Source organism: Balearica regulorum, chromosome 1, assembly GCF_011004875.1.
Source record: "Balearica regulorum gibbericeps isolate bBalReg1 chromosome 1, bBalReg1.pri, whole genome shotgun sequence".
Taxonomy (NCBI): Eukaryota; Metazoa; Chordata; class Aves; order Gruiformes; family Gruidae; genus Balearica; species Balearica regulorum.
The window spans coordinates 96,431,799-96,455,375 of NC_046184.1; the positions used below are offsets into that span (position 1 = coordinate 96,431,799).

Consider the following 23,577-nt stretch of genomic DNA (forward strand, 5'->3'; position numbering starts at 1 on the left):
AATTTGCATCTAGGGAAAAAAAAGAAAAAAACAACAAATAAAAGACATTCTGAAATGACACTGTGCACTGCCTGTGGAGGAGGCTGCAGCAGTGCAAAATGGCAACTGTCTGAGAGGCAGGAATCTTCTGGAAAATAAACTTGCAGATCAAAGGAAGTTTATCACAACATCTACAAGGATATGTAACAGCATCATTAGGTGGTGACTTCCAAAGCCTATACATTACCCATAAGTATGTAAGCCATCCTTCTTCCTCCATGTATGGAAGATTTGGAGTTCTTAAAGATTGCTTTTAAGAATTTCTTCTCCCATGTGTTTAATCTGCCTTTATGGATTGATTTTCCACACATACACTCTTCCTGCCCATTTTGGGGAGCCTGGTACTGCTTGCAGAATCAGTTACGCAAAAGGTATATTCAGGATGTGTCTGAAAAGACTAGGTTTGGATCTGGTGCTATTGTAGAGGAGCATAATTGGATGAAAAGATAGCCTGCTCGTTATTGGGTGTGCTTACAGAGGTTTGACTACACACAACAGGCTTCTCTGGTAAATGTTAAGCTAGTTGTGTGCTTGTGGTTTTTGGCTTGGCTAGGGTGGGCCTTGATGTGTTTGTTAGGAGCTCCAATTAAGAAAAAAACAATTTACGGATTCAGGTGCCCCAAAATACCTGACTACAAAACACCCCTATAAAAGATATAATAGAGTTAGTATCTCTAATCATGAAGATGTTTTCATATGTACCACCTTTTTTTAAAGTTAAAGTTAATTTGGAAAGTTCTTTTGAGAAGATTAGTGGCATTTAGCAGGATGTGCTGAAGTAAATGATAAAAGCTGGAGAACATTTCGTGTGAATTTTATTGCAAAATATTGTACGAGTGAATATGCTAACTTAGTTTCAAAAATCTTAGCCATCTTACATTTTAATTAAATGGCAATTCTAGATATCTGCAAAGTTGCACAGATATGAACTGCCTTTAGTACAGTATTTCCAAATTGTCATGTAAAACCTGACTTAGCCATCCTTTTCAAAATTTCACAGAACCTAAAATAATTTCCTCTCCTAATTGAACAAACAACAAAATGTTGTTTGAAACATGAAAATTGTCATACGGATGTGACAGTGCATTGAGTTGCATACCACTATGCTGAGCCAGCTCATTTGGCACATTGGAGTGCATGTATGAATCATCAAACATTAGGTAGAAGAGGTGCTTAGGAAGTTAATTAGAAACTGGAGAGGACAGTTTTAAAGTCAGGGTTAATTGTTTTTTCTTGTAAAATATATTAAAATGTCTGTATGGTCTGGAGGGGTTGTATTTTGGGGTGGGGGTTTTTTTCAGTGTCTGGAAATAAGGGACAGAAATCTAGAAAAGCAAAAAAAAAACCCAAAACAAAACACAACAACAAAAAACCTTGTTGGCCATGATTATTCCTCCTGTGTTATACTGTTGTTGTGAAACCTTAATGGCAGTGACTAACATCATGTTTTATCTATAGCAAGAGAGAAATGGCATTTTTTTAAGATTGCAGCCTGATTTCATTTAGGTTGTTGCAGGGGAAAGTATTGAGCACGCTACAGAACCTCTTTAAGCTTTCTCCGCGCTGCTATTAAAGCTGCTTGTGGCCTTTCAAATACCAGGGCTTTCATTTGCACAGGATGTCTTTGTCAAGTTTGGCAAAAATCCCGTTCTTACTGTGCCACTTCTTACTGGGTCCTGTCTATATGAACGCATTATTGCTTTTAGTAAGCTAAATTATGGTAAGCAATTTGCAGTAGGCTGCTGTCAGCAATGTACAGTGCTACAAAAGAAAAGAGAGAAGGAGAGAAAGTAGTTATTTAGCCAGTAGCCAAGTAGACCTGTGAAGAAATGTGAAGTCTGCTGTGGTCTGATGTGCCTGGAGACTTTTGGCAGCTGTCCCAGCTCAGTTTTGGTTCTGGCCGGGTGTTCTTCATATGTTCCCTTTCTCTTTGCCGCTTTTGCAGCAGGGTGAGTAAGAGTGCCTCTTTGTGAAGACAGCGATCCCATTGAGTAGATCTGTCGTTTAAAATGGACACCTTTACCCCAGGAGTACAAGTTCCCTGTCACTCAGAACCAGCTTGTTATATGTAGACGTAGTATGGGATTCTTTTTGTCTTTACAGCCTCAGTTAGCCTTTCATCTGGTTGTCTGTCCCAAGTGCGAGTCTTCAATTAAAGCTGTTGAGGATATGGCTAATGAGGCCTGCCCAGTGAAAATCCCTGGAGAAAGACTTCGTTGGGTCCTGCAGGTGCGCAGGCGAGCGCCTTGGAGGTCTTCAAAGATGATGTGACATCCTCAGAAGAGGTTTTTGAAATTTGGATTGTTGCCAAGTTATGCTCTTGGTTTTCTTGTTTGGTCTGATCTTGGAAATACTTGGCCCTACTTTTTCTCCTTCTCATTGGCACCTTTATGGAAAGCCATTATATAGGCCAGTGATTTCTGAGCAGTGGGCTGTGTTCCTTAGTACGGTGGCTGTTTGCAAGCTGTTTGCCTACATGGGCTGGTTGCTGTCATCCTCCTTGCCATGTGAGGGAAGCAGAGCAGATGGGACCCCTTGCTCTCTTGGTCTTACTGGGTGTGTGTTTGGCAAACGTGAACAGATGGCGATGACTGCCTCATAGAGAAGAAACACAAGTACCTCTTAGATTTAGCTAACTAAACTCTTATCCATTATTAAACAAAGAAAATGCTTCCTGAGAGTGTAAGCAATAAAATTGCTAGTTTACCCATCTTCAAAATAAAATTAAGCCAAAACCCACAGACTCATCACTTTCAGCTGCTTTTCTGAAGTTTTTCTCTAGGTGATTTAATAAAAAAAGCAATCTCATGCAACATGCAACAAGGTGTAATTTTCTTTGCTAGTCCAGCAGGTTACTATCATTTAGGAAAAATGCATGCTTTGATTTTTGTCCCTGCTGCATTCTCACATACTCACTTTGAGCAGGCTCGTGGGCAACCCTTTCTGTTTATTTCTGTGCTGAACAGAAGGTTTGAATCCAAAACTTTTGGTCAAAATGCCTTGAAATTGGGAGTGTGAGAGCTAGTCAGTATCTTCTCTTCTGACCTTCCCTTAGGTAAAGCTGTAATCTTCCCAGGTAAAGCCGTTACATAATATAGATGAAGATATTTGCTGTTTGCCTATATACTGAAATTCTTAAATATCCATGTTAATGTGAGGAGAAGGACTTGGGGGTGTTGGCGGATGAGAAGCTCAACATGAACCAGCAACGCATGCTTACAGCCCAGAAAGCCAACTATATCCTGGGCTGCATCCAAAGAGGTGTGACCAGCAGGTCGAGGGAGGTGATCCTGCCCCTCTACTCCACTCTTGTGAGACCCCACCTGGAGTACTGCGTCCAGCTCTGGGGTCCCCAGTACAGGAGAGACATGGAGCTGTTGGAGCGAGTCCAGAGGAGGGCCATGAAGCTGATCAGAGGGCTGGAGCACCTCTCCTGTGAGGACAGGCTGAGAGAGTTGGGGTTGTTCAGCCTGGAGAAAAGGCAGCTCCGGGGAGATCTAATTGCGGCCTTCCAGTACCTGAAGGGGCCTACAGGAAAGCTGGAGAGGGTCTGTTTATGAGGGAGTGTAGTGACAGGACAAGGGGTAATGGGTTTAAGCTGAAGGAGGGTGGATTTTGATTAGATGTTAGGAAGAAATTCTTTACTGTGAGGGTGGTGAGGCACTGGCACAGATTGCCCAGAGAGGTTGTGGATGCCCCCTCCCTGGAAGTGTTCAAGGCCAGGTTGGATGGGGCTTTGGGCACCGTGGTCTAGTGGAGGGTGTCCCTGCCCATGGCAAGAGGATTGGAACTAGATGATCTTCAGGGTGCCTTCCAGCCCAGGCCATCCTGTGATTCTATGAAATGCCTATTCTAGGAAGCAAATGAAAAAGTGGTACCATGACACATGCTTCTTATGCAAACTGGAATGTATAATAGCTAAAATGCTGACCTGCATTGTAATAAAAGATAATTTGATGCTAATGATCCTCAAGTTAAACCTCTACATAAGAAGGAGCTATTTGTGGTTGTAGTACTGCAGGTTCTGATTATTCTAATTAAAACTGGAACATGGTGTTAAGGGAATAAGATCTTTCACTCACTGAGAGCTGATTGATCAGCCATCCTCTTACTTCTGATATTTGGCCAGCAACTTCAGCAGAATGAGTTTATGTCTCTTGCTGTTTGTTTTCTCAACTATGAAGAGGGTTTGTTTTTTTTTTCCTGAAGTGAGATGTTGGCTTCCTCTCTTTCTATTGGTACTACAAGGATCTCGCTTGCATTTTGCTAGGAGTAGCCATTCTCCTGTCAAAACGAAATTCTTTACTCTTTCCTCACATTGTGTATCAAGAGGCAAGATATGCCTTCATGTTCTCAGGTTATACTTAAGTGTATGGGTTTTTTTGTGTCCCTTTTCTGCCATTCATGTTGCACTGAAAAAGTCATTAAGGGCTGAGAATTTTTAACAGTACAAAGATAAAAAGTTGAAGCCCTCTTCCTGCAAAGTGCAATGTACAAGATCACTTACTCCCATGGAGTCCTGAGCAGGTAAATTTGTCTCAAAGCAAAACTAGGATTTTGAATTATTTTAGTTGAATGTGCATTAATAATAATTTTTAATATTAAAGTATTATTCACTGTATTTTAAAGAGCTTTCAGTTAAATGAATGTTCTGGATTTTGGCGAGGTTGGGGGATTGTAATGAATCTCCTCAACAACTGAAAAGTAAACTCTTCAAATAACCTAGTTCAAAAGAAATTCAATATAAAGTCTAAGCCAGTAACTTTTGCATCTGAAAGATCATGGTCATAAGCATGATTTTTGTGATGATGCAGATGCCACGGAAACAGTGGTGGTCTTACCCTTAATCTTAAGGCTTTTCGAGGCTTCCAGGTCAAATACTATCATGTAATGCCATGCTAAAAAAAGATCAAATACGAGAAATAATGATTAATTCATGTGTTGGTGAACTGACAATGCTGCACTTGGAAGCAAGTCATAAAAAATTTGCTGCAAAAGCAATTCCCTGAAGTGCAGTGGTAGTTATTTACTCAGTGCTGGTGCTGGCATATCAATATCTATTTAGAAGGCTAGATTTGATCTCCAGACATACATAAGGTCTTACTTCTTTTTTCTAAATAAAGTGAAACAAGCAGTGCCTGTGAGGACAAATGGTCCTTTTCTATGTCTAAGCAAATGGGAAATACTGCCCAGGCTTTCTGGGAGTATTTTATTGACCACCACAGTTCATGGTTTTAAAGCAATAGGTATGTCTTGTTCACTTAGTCACATAAAACACACAGCATGATAGTGTATTAGCTGTGGACAATACAAATGTCGAAGAGAATCCATGAGCCTACTCTAAGGAAGAAATTCTGTATTTGCTTGTATGCTGCTGACTTCTAAATACCTGCTAAGTGTTTCTTGGATGGGTTTGTCTATCTGAAGTGGGGCCTTCTGCCAGAAAGATCTAAAAGTAACTGATTCAAATAACTCAGTTTTTTTGTTCTTTTTCTCCCTTCCTTTCTGTCTTTCCTGTGTGCCACTGAAATATTTTTCTCCTCTGTTCATTTAAAACCTAGATCTCATCAAATACTTCCCAGTTGTCAAGTCCTGAGCCACTAAAGCACTGTGGGAAGTCGGCACTCTTCCAGTTGGCAGAGGTAAAGTTACACCCAGTGGGAAGATGTGTGTATCTTTTTGTGTTATACACAATGGGAAGATGCATGTATCTTTTCCCAAAAAAAGTGTGAATTGTGTAAGGTTTGCTCTGGCAGCAAATTTAGTATTTCCAGAAGCACAAATTAGTAATTAATGGAATAATAAGAAAATTAGGCAGTTGCAATGGCCCCAGGGACCTAGCATTTTTAATAGACTTGTTAATATGCATAGTTTCTTGGAAACCACACAGAAAAACTTATGCTTCTTTTTAGAAAAAATAGCCTTATAACTATAATTAAAACAACGCTCAGTACAATAGCAAAGACAAGAGTCAACAGCATTCTTCTTAATGAGGAGCTGAATGCCAGGATTCAAAAAGTAAGGCTTTGGTATAAGAACTGGAAGGTGTGTTGCTGAATGGGAACCAAGAATAAGAAAAGAAATGTCGACTTTGAGATCATCAGCAATCTGTATGAAGAGTTGGAAGTTGAAGGAGTGTATTAAGTTCTGAAATTGGCAGCTGTCGGCAGTAATCAAGAATACTAGGTCAGGTTTCCCAACAGTCCTGGAAATTCTCTGTGAATCTTAAATATACCTTGTAGAGGTCTCCCCTTTAATATGTATGAATCACTCAAAAACCTTTGAGGCTTGGCATACAAATATTCTTCTTGATGATTGAAAGATGAGGATACATGCTGCATTCCAGGTAAATAATGGAGGATGCTAGCACCTTAGTAGTAGACTTATTAAAAAACTTTTTTCACCTTTTTTTTTTTTCTTTCCCTAAAATCACTTCCTTTTTCCGTGAGGGAAATGGTTCTCTGGATCCCATCAAGTGGCATCCAGCCATATGTTCTTGCTGGTGAGGTTAATGCCTCTCAGGGTAAAAAAAGACAGAGTTTGGGAGCACTGAAATAAAAGTATATCATGCCTTGTTCCATGGATAGTAACACTACTGTCTTTGTAGAAAGTTAAATGAGTGGAAGAAAACCTTCTTTACCCTACAGGCAGTCCCGGACAGCAGTAGGGTTTTTGGGTATGTGCTACAGAGTCAGCAGAGCCTATGCAAGGGTGATTGCACCTAGCTGTGGTCCGTAAGGGCACTTGGGACAGCAGAAAGGCTAGTGATACTTAATCAAGGAACCAGAAGTTTTTGAGATGTCCTCTGTTACAGGACAGCAGCAGGCTTTGAGTAGTGGTGTTCAGAGTAAAGCTGTTGCTGAGTCCAGCCTGACTTTTAAAACAGTAAAGAGCCTGACTTTGTAAAACATTTGTCATTAAAAGTTGTGATCTGACTGTGAAGCCCTTGTGTGGGAGAAGGACAGGTGCTTGTCCACAGGAGTGTAGAGTTTTTACTGCCATTGGCAGAAAAAAGCAAAGCTGAGTCTGGCAGCGTGATGTTTCCATGTTGGACTGGTTTCTGTGATCTCTCCCTCAGTGGTTGCTCAAATGGATTCCTACAAGCCTAACTTAGTATACAAAATGAATGTTAAAGGCTCTGATTCAAACTGAGAAAAGCATGGCGGACATGCTAAGCATATCCTCCTTATCAGTAGCTCTTGTAGGACATTAGTGCTATTGACTTGTTTCCAGTTTTGGAGATCTCTGTAATGTTGGATTGTAATTGGATAAATAAAATAAGAGATTCAGCTTAACTTTTCAGATGGCAGTTCAGGACCTGGTTTGGAGCATTCCAAATAAACTATGTTTATTACCACCTCAAGGGTGGCCTAAGTTTGCAAGTTCATTTGGCAGACATCTGGGCCAAATTCCAATTTAATTCCAAAAACCAATGTAAGTCCAAACCGCAGATGCTGTGCACTGGAGGGGACTGGGCTGCTGTCTCCCTGTTGCTGGCATGGCAGGGGTCTGGCACGTGGGAGCCTGTCTGCTGCAGCACACCACACTGCTCTGCTCCTCATTTCTCTCTCTGCTGTGGATTAACCAATTTTATTGTCCCCCTTCCCTATGCCTTCCTTTTTGATATGTCACAGTATTTCACAGATGGTGATAAAATAAAATGCAGAAGTTGGTTAAATTATTTGCTAAAACATTCTGAGAATTTCTGAGTTTCCAAAAAACAGTTGGAGCAGCTGCTCTGCAGTCTGAAGCCTGGGTGGCTGTTGCTGATCAGCTCTGCTGAGTCTCTTGCTGTGCCTAAGTGTGTGCTTTGTGGCCTTCAGCGCGGAGGCATGAGGGTGAGGGGAGGCAGTGGTGGGAGCGCATGTCATCTCCACGAGGCGAGGACAGGGAGGCCACTTGTGCTGCAGAGGGCCACCAGCACTAGCAACAGTTGGCTGTAAGCCACATTTGGAGACCTGAGCTGTAATGGTCAGAGCTTGGGAGATGCTGTGAAGAGCTGCAACTTCCAGGAGACATAGAGATACAGCATTGTTAAACTTTTTTGTTTATTTCCTTTATAGCAATAGTGGGTTGATTTCTGTAAAAGCGATTTTGTGGGCCCGTGTTGGTTGAAAGCAATGAAAACTGAGTTTGGGGGTTAGGGGGAGCTAAAAGCTTGTAAATACTTTCATTCACCAGTCCTGGGAACTCCCCGTCTTTCTCGGGAAGCAAGTATAAGAAACCTGCAAGCTTGACCAGAGATTATGGGATATGTCTTTAAAAATAGAATGTTTTCTTCTTCATACTAATGACCAATCCTGAGACTGATCCTTTTAATTTGTTTAGAAAAAGATGATTTCTTTGCACATAGCTCAAAACTGATACAAAACGCTATATTGAAGCAGATCACGACCTGATACAGGAAAATGATTCTGGAGAATAATCAGCTACCTCCTTGCCAGGCAGCCGTCTGTAGTCCTGAGTAGTAAAGGTTACCAAAGGCTGGAGGGCTCCTGCTTCATTTTTGTTTCACAGCATCTCTTTTATGAGTCCTATAGGACACCAACAGGCAGTGCCATAGCCTGACAGAAGTAACCTTCTTCAGCTATGACAATGAAATAATTTTGCAATCAAATGTCCAACTAAGCCTTCAAAAACACCACCAGCTGTGTTGCATACTGGCATAGATTGGTGCTTAGCTGCTGGAGTCTGCTCATGTGTGAGAGAGCGTGTGCTTTAGTTCATCCTACTCTTCAAAGGGAGTACTGACAAGATGATCCCCAAATCTGGAAATAGCTTTTAGTGTCCAGTGGTATTACCCATCGGAGCAATGGTGGAGCAGGGCTTTATTTATAACAGCGTGCACAGGTCTGCACTTCTTTTTCAGTATGTAATCTTACGAATGAATTTTGGGAAGAGGGAGGAAATAATACATTCAAAAGCTGTGTGGTAAACGTTAAAGAATTGTGCTAGAAAAACAATGTTTTTTCTCCTCTATTCTTATTCTTCAGATTTCTTCAAGTACATCGCATTCAAGTCCTTCTGATTTAACAAAACAGTGTGGAACATCAGCATTATTTCAGCTGGCAGAGGTAATATTAAAATACTGGTGACTAATTGCCACAGGTGCAGTGGGGCAGAGAAGTTAATGACATAGATTGCTGAAGTCTGGATGGCAGAACACTGCTACAGTTATAATTACACTGTTGCTTATAGAAGCATAAATGGCCATGGCTTGGGTGCCACAAGTCAAGATTTCCCCAGACTAGCCATCAACTTGGAGGTTTCTAAGAGTCTGTGCTGCAGCTGAGAAGAAGTGCTAGTTCCTGGTAGGAAAGGGACTTCCCAATCACCATTGAAATTGTTTCAGTTCCTTGTTTTAGCCTTTGGGCTTTTGACTGCTTTGACCAGGTAGGCAAAAGGAGTGGAGAGAGTGGGCTGGATTAGTCTGTTACTCAGATTAGGGCATTGCAGTTACAAATACCTGTTAAAGGTCATTAGTTGCTTTCATTTTATTTTTGCTTTTCATGCCTACCATTTTTTGAAGTGGGGAATAAACAGGTCAAGGTCAATAACTTCTATAGAAACTCTGCTATGATACTCTCAGCAGATCCTCCTTCTGGGAACAGTTAAAACCAATGGCCTCTTATTGAAATGTTGTGGGGTGGTGGGTTTTTTTTGTTTCTAAGCTGGTTTTTTTTTTACGCATTCTCAATCTTAAAGACTGTGAATTGCAAGTTTAAGGCTCACAAAACAGAAGTTGCTTTTTTGTAGCCACATCTTTAGCCTTCTGTACTACTGGCTACTGCAGAAGCAGCACAGGTATAAAGAAAAAAAAAATCCATTGGCATGGGAGGTGTGTGTGTCTTTAATTGACAAAATATTACTGCTGTCCAATGAGTTGCATTTTAAAGATTGATCTTAGTACAAAGTGTTCTATCATTGGTGTTATGCTCGTGTATATACTAGTGTAAGAGGTATTTTTTAGTTTGCAAGGAAAAAATGCCTTGCTGATTTGAGAAATCTAAAACTGACCCAAAGGGAACCCAGTGATCTGGAGGGTACATCCATACTGACCACGTGGCCCCTGGGCTGAGATGCGGGATAGGGAAACTCCTGATGTGTGGTTCAAAGCAAGCCTCTTCAATCTGGTTTTGCTCTAGGTGGCTGTTTGGTTGACATTTGTTTTAAAAACAAAATAGCACTAGGAATTCAGCTTGGGGGCTTTGAGAGGGAGAGAAAGAAGAAGAAAGCATGTCTTCCCAAGGGCAACTGCTTGATGCTGTGAAGGACTACCTACCCTCTGCAGCATATACAGTGTCAGCGTAGCTTTCTGGTGATCCAAAACCAAGAGGATCTCCCAAGACAGTGCTGCAGGAACATGGCAGTTTGAGGACCTTTTTACATCTCTTTTTTTTTTTTTTTTTTTCAAATATCGCTGTTTTTCAGATAGTATGAGGGGTTTGGTTTCCATTAATCTTATCTCCAGGAGGAGATAACCATGGCAACAGCTGCTGCTTTGCAGTTCTTTGCAAAATAAGTCTGTGACATGAGAAGATAGATTTGGAAGGCTTTTTCCTACCTTCCAAATTATTTTGCACATTCAAGTAAAAGAAAATAATCTTAGTTGCTGAGATGATTCAATTAACTTCCCTCCCCCCCGCTTCAGGGCAATTTGGAAAATGGAGGAAAGGATTGTCTATAGGGACATTTGGGGGTATGGATGTGAGATTTCAAGTAACTTGTCTATGGCAGTAGTGAGAGATACTGTATTGTTCCATTGCATTTAGGGTATTCTGAAAAATCAATCTAGCAGTGGGTTTCCAGGTTATATAAAAGGCATTTAAAGAATCATGGAAACACCACTGAGATCAGTTGGAGTCTTTTTCTATGAGAGCGGTAGAACCCACCAGCCTTATTCTAGCACTTGGCCATTATCACGTTGCATCAGTTTCAGTAGGGCTTGAGCATATTTTTCAGTGCTGTCCTTTAGCATTGTTTGCTTTCCTGAACTAAGATGCCAGAGAAATTCCCTGTGTAATGCTCCTGTTAATATAGGCAAGTAATATTAACAGTTGATGTTTGTTTCATGGGACTATTTTTAAACTCATTTTAGATGTGCCTTGCTTCAGAAGGAGTAAAAGTGAAAGAACCTGGGAAAACAAAAGTGGAAGCACTGGAAGATTTGGGAAGGGAAGTTCCAGAAGAAATGGAAGTAGAAGAACTGGAACAAACAACAATAAAAGACTCCTGTAAAGGAAAAGTAGAACAATTGGAGATGGAGAAAATGCAAAACCGGGATGAGACAGAAGCTGAGGAATCAGAAACTGCAAAATGCAGAGATTTTACTAGTCTTGCGATGGAGAGCAGTCCTTTTGAGAGAAGTGATAACACAAAGGATCACATGTGCTGTTCTCCTGAGCTTTCAATGGCTGACATGAATATCCTTGGGCTAAAGCCAGAAAAGATAAAGAAGAAAAAGAAAAAAAATAAGTTGGATCGGCACACAAATGAAAAATCCACCCCTAAGAAACCTTGTAAAAAGAGGCAGTCCTCTGAGTCGGACATTGAAAGTGTAATGTATACAATTGAAGCCGTTGCAAAGGGGGACTGGGGTGCTGAGAGACTCACGGAAACTCACCGCAAAAAAAATCGCCCTGTCTCAAATGCGAAGGGAAGTGTGTTGGATACAAAATCACCAAAGAAAAAAGTGAAATCGAAAGAGAAGAAAACGTCAAAGGAGAAACCTCCAGAGACCACCAAAGAATCAAAGCCTCCCGATTTCCTTAGTATTGCAGCCAGCAAGGAAGTACCCTGTGAGGCTTCTGATAACATTAAAGTGGAACCACTGACCCCAACAGAGGAGGTGGTACCCCAAAACTTACCAGGACAGGTCAAAACTGAGGACAGTGACTGTGTTAAAAAGATAGAAACCTGTGGCTCCAGGAAATCGGAGAGATCTTGCAAAGGTGCTCTTTATAAAACTCTGGTGTCAGAGGGCATGCTTACATCTCTGCGCGCTAACGTGGACAGAGGTGGGTGGCTTTGAGTGTTTCATTTACAGCATGAACTGCAAAAGCCTGCCCACAGTGGGAACAGAAGTCCATGTTTAATCTGGAGTTTGAGCAGCCTGTGATGGGAATGCTATGTTTGGTCGCCTGAGATGCTGGGGGCAGGTGGAGGGGTCAGATTCCGTGGTCCAGGACAGGTCTTCTCCAATACTGCGATCTGTGTTCATTCTTACCTCACAAGCTCTTAACCTCTCCCTTTTTGTCTTTCATGATCTGAGATACAGCTCTTTGACCGAAGGCTTTTGGGTTAATTTGTCAGCCTGCTGATAAATGTATGCAGGATTTGTGTTGTATGTAACCCTGAACAATTAGCTTGTTTCTATATGAGTAACTCTTGTGGTTGTGAGCACAGTGCTCAGACCTACAAGAGGCAAACGTGTTGTGCTTTTGCATTAGTTGTTAGTTTTGCTGTAGGTGATGAGCAAGAACCATTTACCTTGTGAAAGGATAAATTTGAGGTAATTTCTGGAAGTTTTCGGTGAGATGTCTTGAAATGTATTTTTCTGATTGGTAGATTTATGTGTGTAATTAGAACAGTCAGAAAAGAAAAAGATGTTTGTAATCTAGGGAAGTTTATTACTGTAAATCTAGTTATCTCTTTCTCTTTCTTTATACCTTGAGAGATCCTGACTTTAGAGGTAGTATAAAAAAGGGGGGGAACAAGGAAATAATTGCCAATATCATCATTATCCAGTTTAAAATAAATAAATGTTTTGTAAGCCATTCAAGAAGGTCAAGCATCATAAGTTGCAGTACTGAATGGGTGCAGAAGTTCCTTCTGAGCCTGCTTTGTTCTGGCACATTTTTCTAAAGATGAGAAACAATTTTCTGCCTTCATCCCAGGAAAAAGAAGCTCAGGAAAAGGCAACTCCTCAGATCATGAAGGATGCTGGAATGAAGAAAACTGGGCTTTTTCCCAAAGTGGGACAAGTGGGAACAAGAAACTGAAAAAGTCTAAGCCAAAGGAGGAGTTTGTTTTTGGGTAAGTTGTGGCTTAACACTCTTCAAAGTTTTAGGTAGGTCAGCCTGGTAATTTAAGAGTGAGTCCTCCCCATTGCAGCTAAGTGAACTGCACCCAGGACCCAAATAATCACAGTTAGACGGAATTCCTGAAAATTACAAACCCCACTGGGCTGGGTCATGCTCTAGATACCTGTTGTTTATATACCAACATAATTCCTTTGAGATCTTTCCTGGTTTACGCTACTGTAAACAGATTTGAATGACATCGTTTGCTCACTTCTAAAAAAGCTCTGCAATATTTACCCGCTCAAGAGGTGGTGAAGAGGGTTACTTATATTTTCAGTGCACTTCGGAAGCAGTATTTAAAGTTCTGTGTATGCATTCAATCATCATAAATAGAATTAGACTAGAAAGAATAGATGTCTTTGCCTGCTTGGAGAGATTGCTTACAGAGGAAGAGTAAACAGTGGCTTAATATTGGCAAATAATTATGATAAATATGTCATTTTTCCATGTAGAGACAAGATATTTAAACAGTTCATGTACACCATGAAGAAATTAAACATATCAGAAGAATAATTAATGATTACAAATGCATTAAAATTTAGCAAGGCCACACAGAATTACTTTTCTAGTGTATGAAGAACAATTTTTGTCAGAGCATTACAGATTTATTTTAACTGTAGGCATAGTTGTTAAATCTGCTTAGCCATTCATACCTCCTCCAAATTCTTGAAGACTTCCAATTACCTGAATTCAGAGGATGAAAATTAATTAAAAAGGAGTAGATTTTCCACTCTTCATGCTTAAAATTGTAATGTGTTTCTTTTGTGCAGGCTTGTGGTAGCCTGTTTGGTTTTTTTTTTATAACCTAGTCAATGTGAAATTTAGCTGCAGCTGACTTTACAGCAAGTAAGATATTAAATTGATGGAAATCTGCAAGTCTTGTTTGCTTGGCATAGTCAGGAAAAAATAATGGAACACTTCTTATACTTTTAGTGCATTGTATATAAGTTTAGTAAATATTTTTTTAAATTGAAAGATTGAAAACTTTTTACACCCAATGCTGTGAAAACTGAATGCATCTCCTAGCAAAAAACCCAAAAAAGTAGTTACAAATTATTTATTCAAAGTAGCTAGGAAAAATATGTAAATAATTAATTCATTGGACAAATACTTTTATACCATTGTTAGCTGGCTGGATGGGGAAAATATGTATTTGCCAGTCTTGCTTCTTGATTTAGTCGTGTCATTAATGAATATTATTTAGTGAACTCCATAATGGCAGAATCTGTAATTTGTGGAGCGTAAGTGCTAGAGAAGGTATTCATTATCCTTGTTCATGGCACTACCTGATTCTGGCTACTTGAAGAGATAGTTTTACCTCTACCTGCTCCTCCTAACTCTCTGCTCCCTTCAGCATCACCTTTCAGCCTCGTTCCATGGGTCTGTTGGTGGGAGGGTCTTCACCCCTCTGAAATTATGTCTTTCTCCCTGTGTCCTCCTACCTTCTTCTCCATCAGTAGTTATCCCCGCTTCCCCGATGGTCCCTGTTGAGTGTGCTTTGTCCATGTGCAGCCCATTCTGTTGCTGAGCAGTGCTCTGCCTGCACGTATCTCCTGGCAGGACTAGGCTCTACAGCGTGAAGACCTCAGCTCAGCTACGTGTGTCTAACCAGACTTGTGAAATGCTCTGAAAATTCATGACAATGTGAATGATACTTTAAAAATAATTAATTGCTGACATAGTGATCGCACTCTCCACTGCCTCCGTGTCGCACAAGCTATAAATTACTAGCCGGGATGGCAGGTCGTCTGCTTTCAGGTTAGGTTCTTCCTAATTAGAGTTGCAGCCTCTCATATGCCCTTGGGGCAGGAGATGAGGCAGGTGGCAACAGGCACTGGGAGAAGAGCTGAGGCAGAGAATGGAATCACATCAGCTGTCAGAGCAGAAAATCGGCTTGTTTTGTGGTTGTCGGGGAACATCCGCATGGAACAGAAAGGTAGTACCAGGCACCACTAATGTCAGATATCTTTGTGATGTAAAAACAAAACAAAACATGCACACACACAAAAGAAACCCAAAATAAACAAATAAACCCCACCATGCACGCAGTCTGCCAAGACCCAAGGCTGTATTTTAAGATGGAAGATTGCTTACTGAAAGAAGTAATGATGACAGGAATAAAATGAAGTATCATTCTGTGTACCAAAGCTTTCAGAATGCAATTTGTTTGAAATACTGCTTCAGAGAACACAGAGAAAGGTCATGTTTCTTGTGATACTTCCAAGCGTACAGTGTGTAAGGGCCATCCCTCCAACAGTTATGCCAACTTTAGTCAAGTTCAGGTTTTCCGTAGCAAACAGAATTGAAGATAAGTAGAAAATGTCCTTGTTCCCCTGTCATTGACGGTGCTATTTATAATCTGCCTAGCTGTGCGCATTGCCTTTTATTAAAATACAATTCCTTCCTATGCTCCTGCCTGGCTGCAAAAGTTTGCTGGAACAGAGTGCTTATACAGACAGCATAGTCATTACAGCCAGAAATGCCATGCCATACCATACCATCCTGTTCGAGTGGTTTGTTTTCATCTGACTATTAGGAGCAACAGTACCATGTCTGTGGATTTCTTGAGTTGTAGGTAAAGCTAATTACAGTCATTCAGGTTGGGCTGAAGTATGAGGGATGTTGTGTTTCCCAAAAGCACGAGCTAGTTGTGTTTTTCATTTTGCAACAAGTAAAATATGAGGGGAAGAAATATAATCCTTCAGAACAAATACAAAGCTAACTACCATCCCAAAGCATCAGGTTTTAGAATATCCCCAGAAGACTGAAGAGTTTGACATTTTTCTTCTGGTTCGAACTGTTGTTTTCATTCTGGTGTGGGGATTCTTATGTGAAGATATTTTACCGGTTTGTGTATTTATGGGGTTTATTATCTTTTTTCCATTCCCCTCACAGAACAGGCAAATCTCTTGTACAAATCTGTGCAGCAAACAGAGCTAAATGTCACCAGTGTGACATTGATCCCATCAGCCCCAATTTTAATATATGCAACTAATGTAATCATCTTGTACTGAGTTACGAATGCAGAAGCTGGAGTGTGCATTCTCATCCCAAAGTAATATTAATATAGATCAGTTTGTTTACAGTGTGTGCGCACTTATCTCTTTCCCCTCCTCTCTCTGCGTAGATAGGTATGTATATACACACACACGTGCTCCTAAACAATACATTTTTTCCTCCAGAAATGGAGTTACATTTAATTTGATTGGTTTTGTTTCCCCTTTAGCTTAGCAAAGTTGGAAGAAGAATTTGAAAAGAAATTCAACAGCCTCCCTCAATACAGTGCTATTACCTTTGACAGGAGAAATTCATCTGTTCCGAGGAAAAAGCGAAAGGCTGGAAGCAGCTCATGTGAACAGTCAAAATCCAGCAAAGGTAAATTACCATGTGCAATACATTCTTAAGCAACAACAATGCTACAACAAGCTGAGGGATACTTTTTCGATGTGCTGTTCTATGTGAAAAGTGTGAAGTCAAAGAAAACGTTTTTCTAGCACTGAAGTTAATTGGTTCTCACCTGGGTTAGTTTTCAGGCTGTACTCTTGACTCCTGATTTTCATGCTGAGTAGAACTGGTTAGAATTTGTATGTTAAATATATTCCTCATAGCAAGCAAATTTATCAAAAACATGAATATTTCTGAGGTAAGTGAATTTGACAAGTTTTTCCTGGAGAAAATGGGGAAAAAATGGCAGATGATCAAAGGTTACATTTTGACATTTTTCAAAACATAGTTATGTGTCCATTTGCATTTCACTATAATTTTAGGCTCTATAAATGAAAACATAAGATACCAGAGATGTCTGAGTGAAACATTTGGATTTAAGATTTTAACACTGTCATAAGTTTGGAACAAAAATGTCCTGACATGATAACAAAAGTTTAGAGGACAGGAAAACCAATCCCATACCCAGCTCCATTGCTGAGGCTCTTGGAGGGAGAAACTCATGACACATTTGGCTGTTTTATGTACAACCAATCTGTGACACAGAGGTGGTAGAGAAGTCAGAGTATGTTAGGGGAAAACTACTTTTAGGCTGTGGCAAAAGCACTGATGCATGCGTACAGTACAGAAGCATCACAAAATGAAGGAATGATGTACCAGTAATCTACAAGACAAAAGGATGCTCAAAAGAGTCCTTATTATGCGTAGTTCACAATGCAAAGCTGGCTTCCTTTTCTGCTACTATGGTAGTTCCACTGACTGACACGTTTTCAGATCTAATATGGCTATTTTAGCCAGGTGACCCTGGATTAGATCTGTGCCTTTTGAATGCTTCACAAATAATCACATTACAATATGCAGGATTGAGCAGCTGTTTTTTTCTAGTGCATGCCAATTTTGGTATTGATTTTTGTATTTATATAATTAGATGTGGAACAGTCACTTTTGCAAAATTAGACTTGTGCTAATACCAAGTGAGTTCTCACTTCAAATGCCTTTCATTTTTTTTTATGGTATGTATTTGACAGAACTTCTTCAATGAGCATGAATGAATTGCTTTACAGTATGATAATATGGTGGTTAATTAAGCAACATCTGTTGGGAACAAGATCTCCTCATCTACCATGATCTGGCAGCTGAAGTTGTAATAGCAGCTCCTTGGATTTCTCACTACAGTATTTACCTGTTCAAATGTCTGTACATCTAAAAATTTTGCAGGCCCTGCATTGTTTGGGTATGGCATACTAGAATGCTACCTGAAGTCAGGTAGCCCAGAACTGTGTTCTGCTTTTGGTTAGGTTCATACATGATAGCTTCATTTTTATCCTTGTTTACATCACTTAAAAAGCTTAGGAATATATTTGGTCATATCTTAAGGGAAAGTCAGAAATGTAACTGCAGGCAGGTTACGAGCCTGATATGAGTAGTTTTGGCACAGCCCTGAGGAAGCGGCTGTCAAGCATTTGCCTCTAGCTGATGATGAGGGCTCTTTAAGCCAGCTGACTTTGCACTGAAGCAGATGGTAAACAGTCGCATGAACTTTTCCACCAACTGAGCTGTGGGGTTGCAACAAGCAGCCCCAGGGTAGGAATATCTGATTGTGACACTGCTGTTTCTGTAGTGGACATCTAACTGAAGCCCCAAACTAAATCCAGATGGAGCTAGTGATATCTGCTCCTAATTCCAACGAATGCTGAATTGACTCAAGTTAGCTGGGCAAGCTGTCAGCTTGTGTCAGTCATTCCAGCTCCCTGGAGAGTGAAGTTCAGCTCTCAAGAGATAGCTGAAAAACTTTCCGTCAAACCATTTTTCTTTTGGAAAAGAAAGATTGCTAAAAAGTAAATATGCCATGGCAATGGGTCAATTTTAATTTGTTTTATTATGTTAGGATACTTAAAATCAGAACGTGAATTGTGGAGTTGAAACAACCTGAACCAAATGGCACACAAGCAAGCTTACTAGCTTAGTAGGGAAACTGTTCCAGCTGAGCCAAACATTCATTAAGCTGTATCCTCAATTTAATTGGTAGTGTACTGACAGGCCATTCAGCCTCATCATGCTGTTGGCTTGCCTGTGAACTGTGACGAGTCCAGAGGCAGTTAAGAGAATACTGACGTCCAAAGGTGTTCAGCATACAGGTCTGCAAGCCAGGCTCCTGGAAGTATTGCAGGAAATGAAAATGGCATATAGTGCAAAATGATAGAGCTTAGTTCGGAATGGTTCTGGGTTTTTTGAATTATCATGGTTTTTCACACTATCAGAATTAACTAAAGGTAACATCTTATTCTTGCAATGTCATGAGCATGAACCGTGAAGGGTCAATACAGTCTTATGGGTGTGACTGTGTTGGGATGTAGGAAACCTTAACTTTGCTCTGCTGTGCTCTGCGTTACCGTGTTGTCTGGTGCTGTTTCTGCTGCTTTGCTCTTCCTTGGAGTTGTCTCTGTCTGTAAGGTAATTAAAAGAGATGACCAGCACAAATAGTGCTACTAGTGATTGGGGCCTCTGGATATTTCCAAACAACAGATAATAATCAGTAGGGGTAGGTTTAGTAAACACTCTTTAAAATCATTCCCTACTTTTTCTGAATGAGCATGTGCAGGATCATAAACTTCTCAGGCAGTCTCAGTTCTCAGACTGAGATTTTTGCAAGCTACAGATCAGTGCCTACTAAATTACATGTAAAATTTGGGAAAGGTTGGAGTGCTGTACACTAAAGCTTCCCCAGGATGTTAGATGAATAAAAATGGAGAAATGTTTTTGTTTGTTGGTTTTGGGGTGGTTCCCCCCTCCCTCCCCCATAATTAAGGCTGTATGCCTTAATATGTTTTATTTTTGAGTAAATGGTGCCAGATTGATTTTCTGTCAAATATCATTAACCTATACCTACAAGAGGCCTATCTGCTACCTAACCCAAACAGCCAGGATTGTCAGGATATTTTCCTACTCCTGAGTGGAAAGTGAGTGGGTGAGTGCCCATTGACTAATTCCATTGTGCTTGTCACATCCAGTCCTCACTTCAGCCAGTTCTTTTCATATAAAAACACCTCAGGAACCCTGTGACATGAAAGCTGTTTCAAATCCACATGTATAAGAGAAAATTTGAGCTTTCTTAGAGGCAATTTTTTCCCCAGAGCTTTCCAAATTGTCCAAATTCTGCTCCCACTGAAATTAATGGGGGTCAGTCTTCACCGGGAGCAGGATTGAACAAGCCATAACACTTTGGCAAATTCTGCCTGAAGCATTTTGAACTGGGAGTGTGCATACACAATAATAATGTCACAAAATGGCTGAAAAATGCAGGTCTACTGAATCTGTGCAGATGGCCTGCTCTGACATTTGCTGGAGCTGTGACTGATTTCTTTTTTTTCTTCTTTCCAATGGCATATGTGCCAAAACATCCCACCACACAGAAGTCAGCAGTCTGCAGTGAGTCACTAATCTGCTTGTATGCAAAAATGAGCAACAGGCATAGTCATTATTTCTGCCTTGTGCTGTGAAGAAATGCTCACTTATACACTAAGCACTTCACTAAAGCTTTCGTTTTTGGGAAGGCAAGGAGAGGAATGCATAGTGTGCTTTTATTTGGGACAGGGATTGCCTAGAATTTTTTTTTTGTCTGTAGCCTCTAGGACTAGAAATAAAGCATCAGCTTAAAATGGATGCTTCTTTGTGGCATTGCTCTTGGTCTTAGCTCAGGGGGTTTTTTGGCTCTGTTCAAAGCGTTCAGATGCCTGGAGATCGCATGCCATAGTGTTCAAAGATCATGACCTAAAAATATACAATCTTCCTCCTGAGACATGTAGAAATGCAGACACAAATCTGTTTGTCGTGGTTTTCTTACAATCATGTTGAAGTGTTCTCTATTTGATCAGGCCCTTTTAAATAGGGAACTTTGTGAGAGCAGAGGGAGCATATGCCCGGAAATGCAGTTATGATTTGTTACGTGTGGTGGGTTCATTTTCTTGCCTGCTGCTTCCTCGAGCAGCTGCTGTTGGGGCCATAGGGAGTATTCCCAGGAGGAAATCCCTACTGCCCTCAGTGACAATGGCTGAGCCAGGGATTAGCAGGTGATTAAATCCTGTGGCAACTGCTGAAGCGCTAGGGAGAGGAAGAGCCATGTAGAATATTTCCAATAGAGAACGATGAGCAGGAGAAAAGGACTGACTTTATACTTGCAGATGGCTGTGTAACAGTAGCAAGTAAGCTAGCATTTTTTTCAGCTTTCTATAGGAAGTCACATCCAAGGTCCACTGCCTAACAGCAAACCTTTTAGGTTAGGTAGTTTTTTCGGTCATGGATTTTCTCTGGATTGAATGTTGACAAGTGGCATTTGCTCAAAGTCTTGGAGTACTTGCCTGCTGTTACCATGAAACAGGTGTAGCCCAGACAGCCATCCTGAAAATTCCTGCATGGGTGAGTGTGCCTAAACTGTGCTCCTGGGACACCTGCTAGTGAGAGCCTGAAAAGGAATATTAACTCTATCCTAGCCAAAACTAGCACATGATCTCAGGAATGACCCCTTGTTCAGCCATTACTACATGCAGATGTCCTCTCCAGTCCAGACTATATTTTGCCTTCTCCATATTGGTTTAGTTCAGTTAACTTCCATTAAAAGAAAAGCTCTCATTTTCATACCTGAATATGCCATGCAAAGCTCCTGTATTTGGCAGTTCATTGGCTTAGGCCTTAATCTAAAGGCAGGATGGGATGTGCCCTTTTTCGAAGAACCGCCAGATAATCTATTCAGTAATTACTAGACAGTTTGTATGTGCAAGTGTGAGAGTGATTGTAATTTCACTTTTCATTGAGGACAGTGAGCTTATCCTCTAGTTCACTCTAAGTAGTTCAGGCAGGGAGTGTGGATGAAGTTTCTCATGGAGTCAGAAGTTGTTCTCAGGTCCAAGTATGACATATTGACCTATTTAGCTATTAGCCCATCTTCTCTTTCACTGCATTCATGGCCAAAGGGTATGCAAGTGTCAATGGGCACTGTCTCACAGGAATAACAGCTAAAAGGGTGCGAAATTGGAAGTTTCCTTATGAAAAGGCAGCTTTTCTTTTGACCCCACTGAAGTCAGTGTCCTTGGATTTTCCATTTGGGAACAAAGTTTTACATGCAAGTGACATGTGCTTTGGAGTACTCTACATGTTACAGATACAAGCTTGTGACAAAGGTGCCTTGGATGGTAGAAAAGAGATGAAAGACACAGTGTTCCTTCTTCATGCAATGCTTGTCATCTTTTTGTGAGTTTTTCATCTCGGTTATTCTGCTTAGAGTTACTGGCACTGGCTGGCAGTCCGTGATACTGATTGAAATGGTCTATAGGGTACAGGTTGCGCTGTCGAAATGGTGACTTCTGTGATACTATGTAACATGTTGTTTATTCCAAGCACATGCAAAAATCACTAATTTGCTAATTTAAAAAAATAAATAATAAAAATCTCATAAGAATCATCTAGTTACGCACCTCTACCTCTGTCTTCTTGAACTGTTATGGGAAGACTTGTCTCTGTTGGTGTGGATGAAGTGTTTGACCTTGGTCTTCAGAAAAGCTCAGTTTTTTTCACTTAGGCTTTTCCTCAGCCTGCCTGAGCTTTTTCATTCCTTGTTTTACATTTTTATTGCACTGACACTAGACTGTTTATCCAACTCTGCGAAACTCAGGAAGCTATTGTAAAATTTCCAGAATGACTCTTGAATCATTTTGAGTGAATATGGCCTCTTCTGTTGAACTTTCTGGTATTTTCCATACACGTTCTAGTGAGGCTATTCAGATTCAAGCTGATGTTGCCAAAGATGGTGTCTCGCTTGGACTTTATTTGGTTTGTAGTTTAACTTCTAGATTTTTGGGAGATTATTATCTTTTCCCAAAGGTTTGATTTCTTCAGTAGCAAAAAACAAGCAGCAGTGAGCCACAAAGCCAACATGTACAAAATCTTAGGGTTTCTATGCCCATTTCTGGCTGGATTTTTGCTTTCAGCAATTTTCAATATTATTCAAACAGCCTAGTGTCTGTAAATGGTTTTACCCTCATAAGACTAGATCCTTCTTCCATGTGCTGCACACTTTTCTCCTTCTTTCCCTGCATATAGAGTCAGTGATGGCAAATTGCAGATGCATGATAAAGACCTACCTTGATCGCATGCTACTACATGGTTGCAGTTGTGTCTCAGTAGCCAATGTGTGTGTGTCTAGTTCCTTTTAAGGGTGAGGAGTGGAGAAGGCTAGTATTTGTGTTGAGTGGAATCCTGTTCCAAGTCAGCTGCAGATGGGAAGGACACTCTCTTGTTAGGTTATAAGCTATCTTATCACCTGCAGTGCCTCTCATTGGTGTTTGGACAGGTCTGTTCTGAGCTAGCCTGAAGACTTGCTTGCCTGCTGTATCTTTGGAAATAAGATTTTAAAGTGCACTTTCTGAAAAGAAACTCCATAAAAGTGGCTTTGCAATGGAGAGATTGTGCATCTGTTACATCTTTGGTCTGTTGTCTTATGTTGCTGCTCTATCACTCTTTACTCCATTAATGATACAGAGGATGGCTTCTTGATGACCTCTGCTAGTGGCATACTTTGTGGTCTGATGTCACGTAAGATGTTTTGTGACTACTACTGGTAAACATTCTGCTATCAAAGTAGGAATGATACCATTAGCTGGGCATAACCTTACCTTCTCCTCAGAGCTTTACTTCTGCCCGTAATATAAACTCATTTCTGGTCACCAAAAAGGCAAAAGTAACTCTTGCATCCTGGAGTGGGTTGGCCCTTGTTGGTAGGTAAGTCCCCACCTTGCCACTTGCTCGCTCTCCCCCAGTGGGATGGGGGAGAGAATTGGAAGCGCAAAAGCAAGCAAAAACCTCATGGGTCAAGATAAAGACAGTTTAATAAGTGAAGGGAGGGGGGAAGAAACAAGTGGTGCAAAAGCCAGCACTTGCCACCAACAAGCTGATGCCCAGCCAGTCCCTGAGCAATGACTACTCGGGGGAAAAAACCTCTCCCTCCATTTTTATTGCT

General features: G+C 40.7%; 1 protein-coding gene across 20 annotated transcripts in view; it reads left to right on the forward strand.

Moving 5' to 3' along the window:
- BBX (BBX high mobility group box domain containing) overlaps window positions 1–23,577 on the forward strand; it is a 143,718-nt gene that overhangs the window by 105,267 nt on the left and 14,874 nt on the right. For 15 of the 20 annotated variants that reach the window (XM_075767407.1, XM_075767423.1, XM_075767453.1 and 12 more), the window contains 5 exons: window positions 5,601–5,681; window positions 9,033–9,113; window positions 11,138–12,056; window positions 12,936–13,074; window positions 16,348–16,496. In XM_075767407.1, coding sequence (XP_075623522.1) covers window positions 5,601–5,681; window positions 9,033–9,113; window positions 11,138–12,056; window positions 12,936–13,074; window positions 16,348–16,496 — 1,369 coding nt within the window. The remainder of the gene's footprint in view (window positions 1–5,600; window positions 5,682–9,032; window positions 9,114–11,137; window positions 12,057–12,935; window positions 13,075–16,347; window positions 16,497–23,577) is intronic. The other 5 variants (XM_075767489.1, XM_075767465.1, XM_075767374.1 and 2 more) reach the window with 2 other exon arrangements.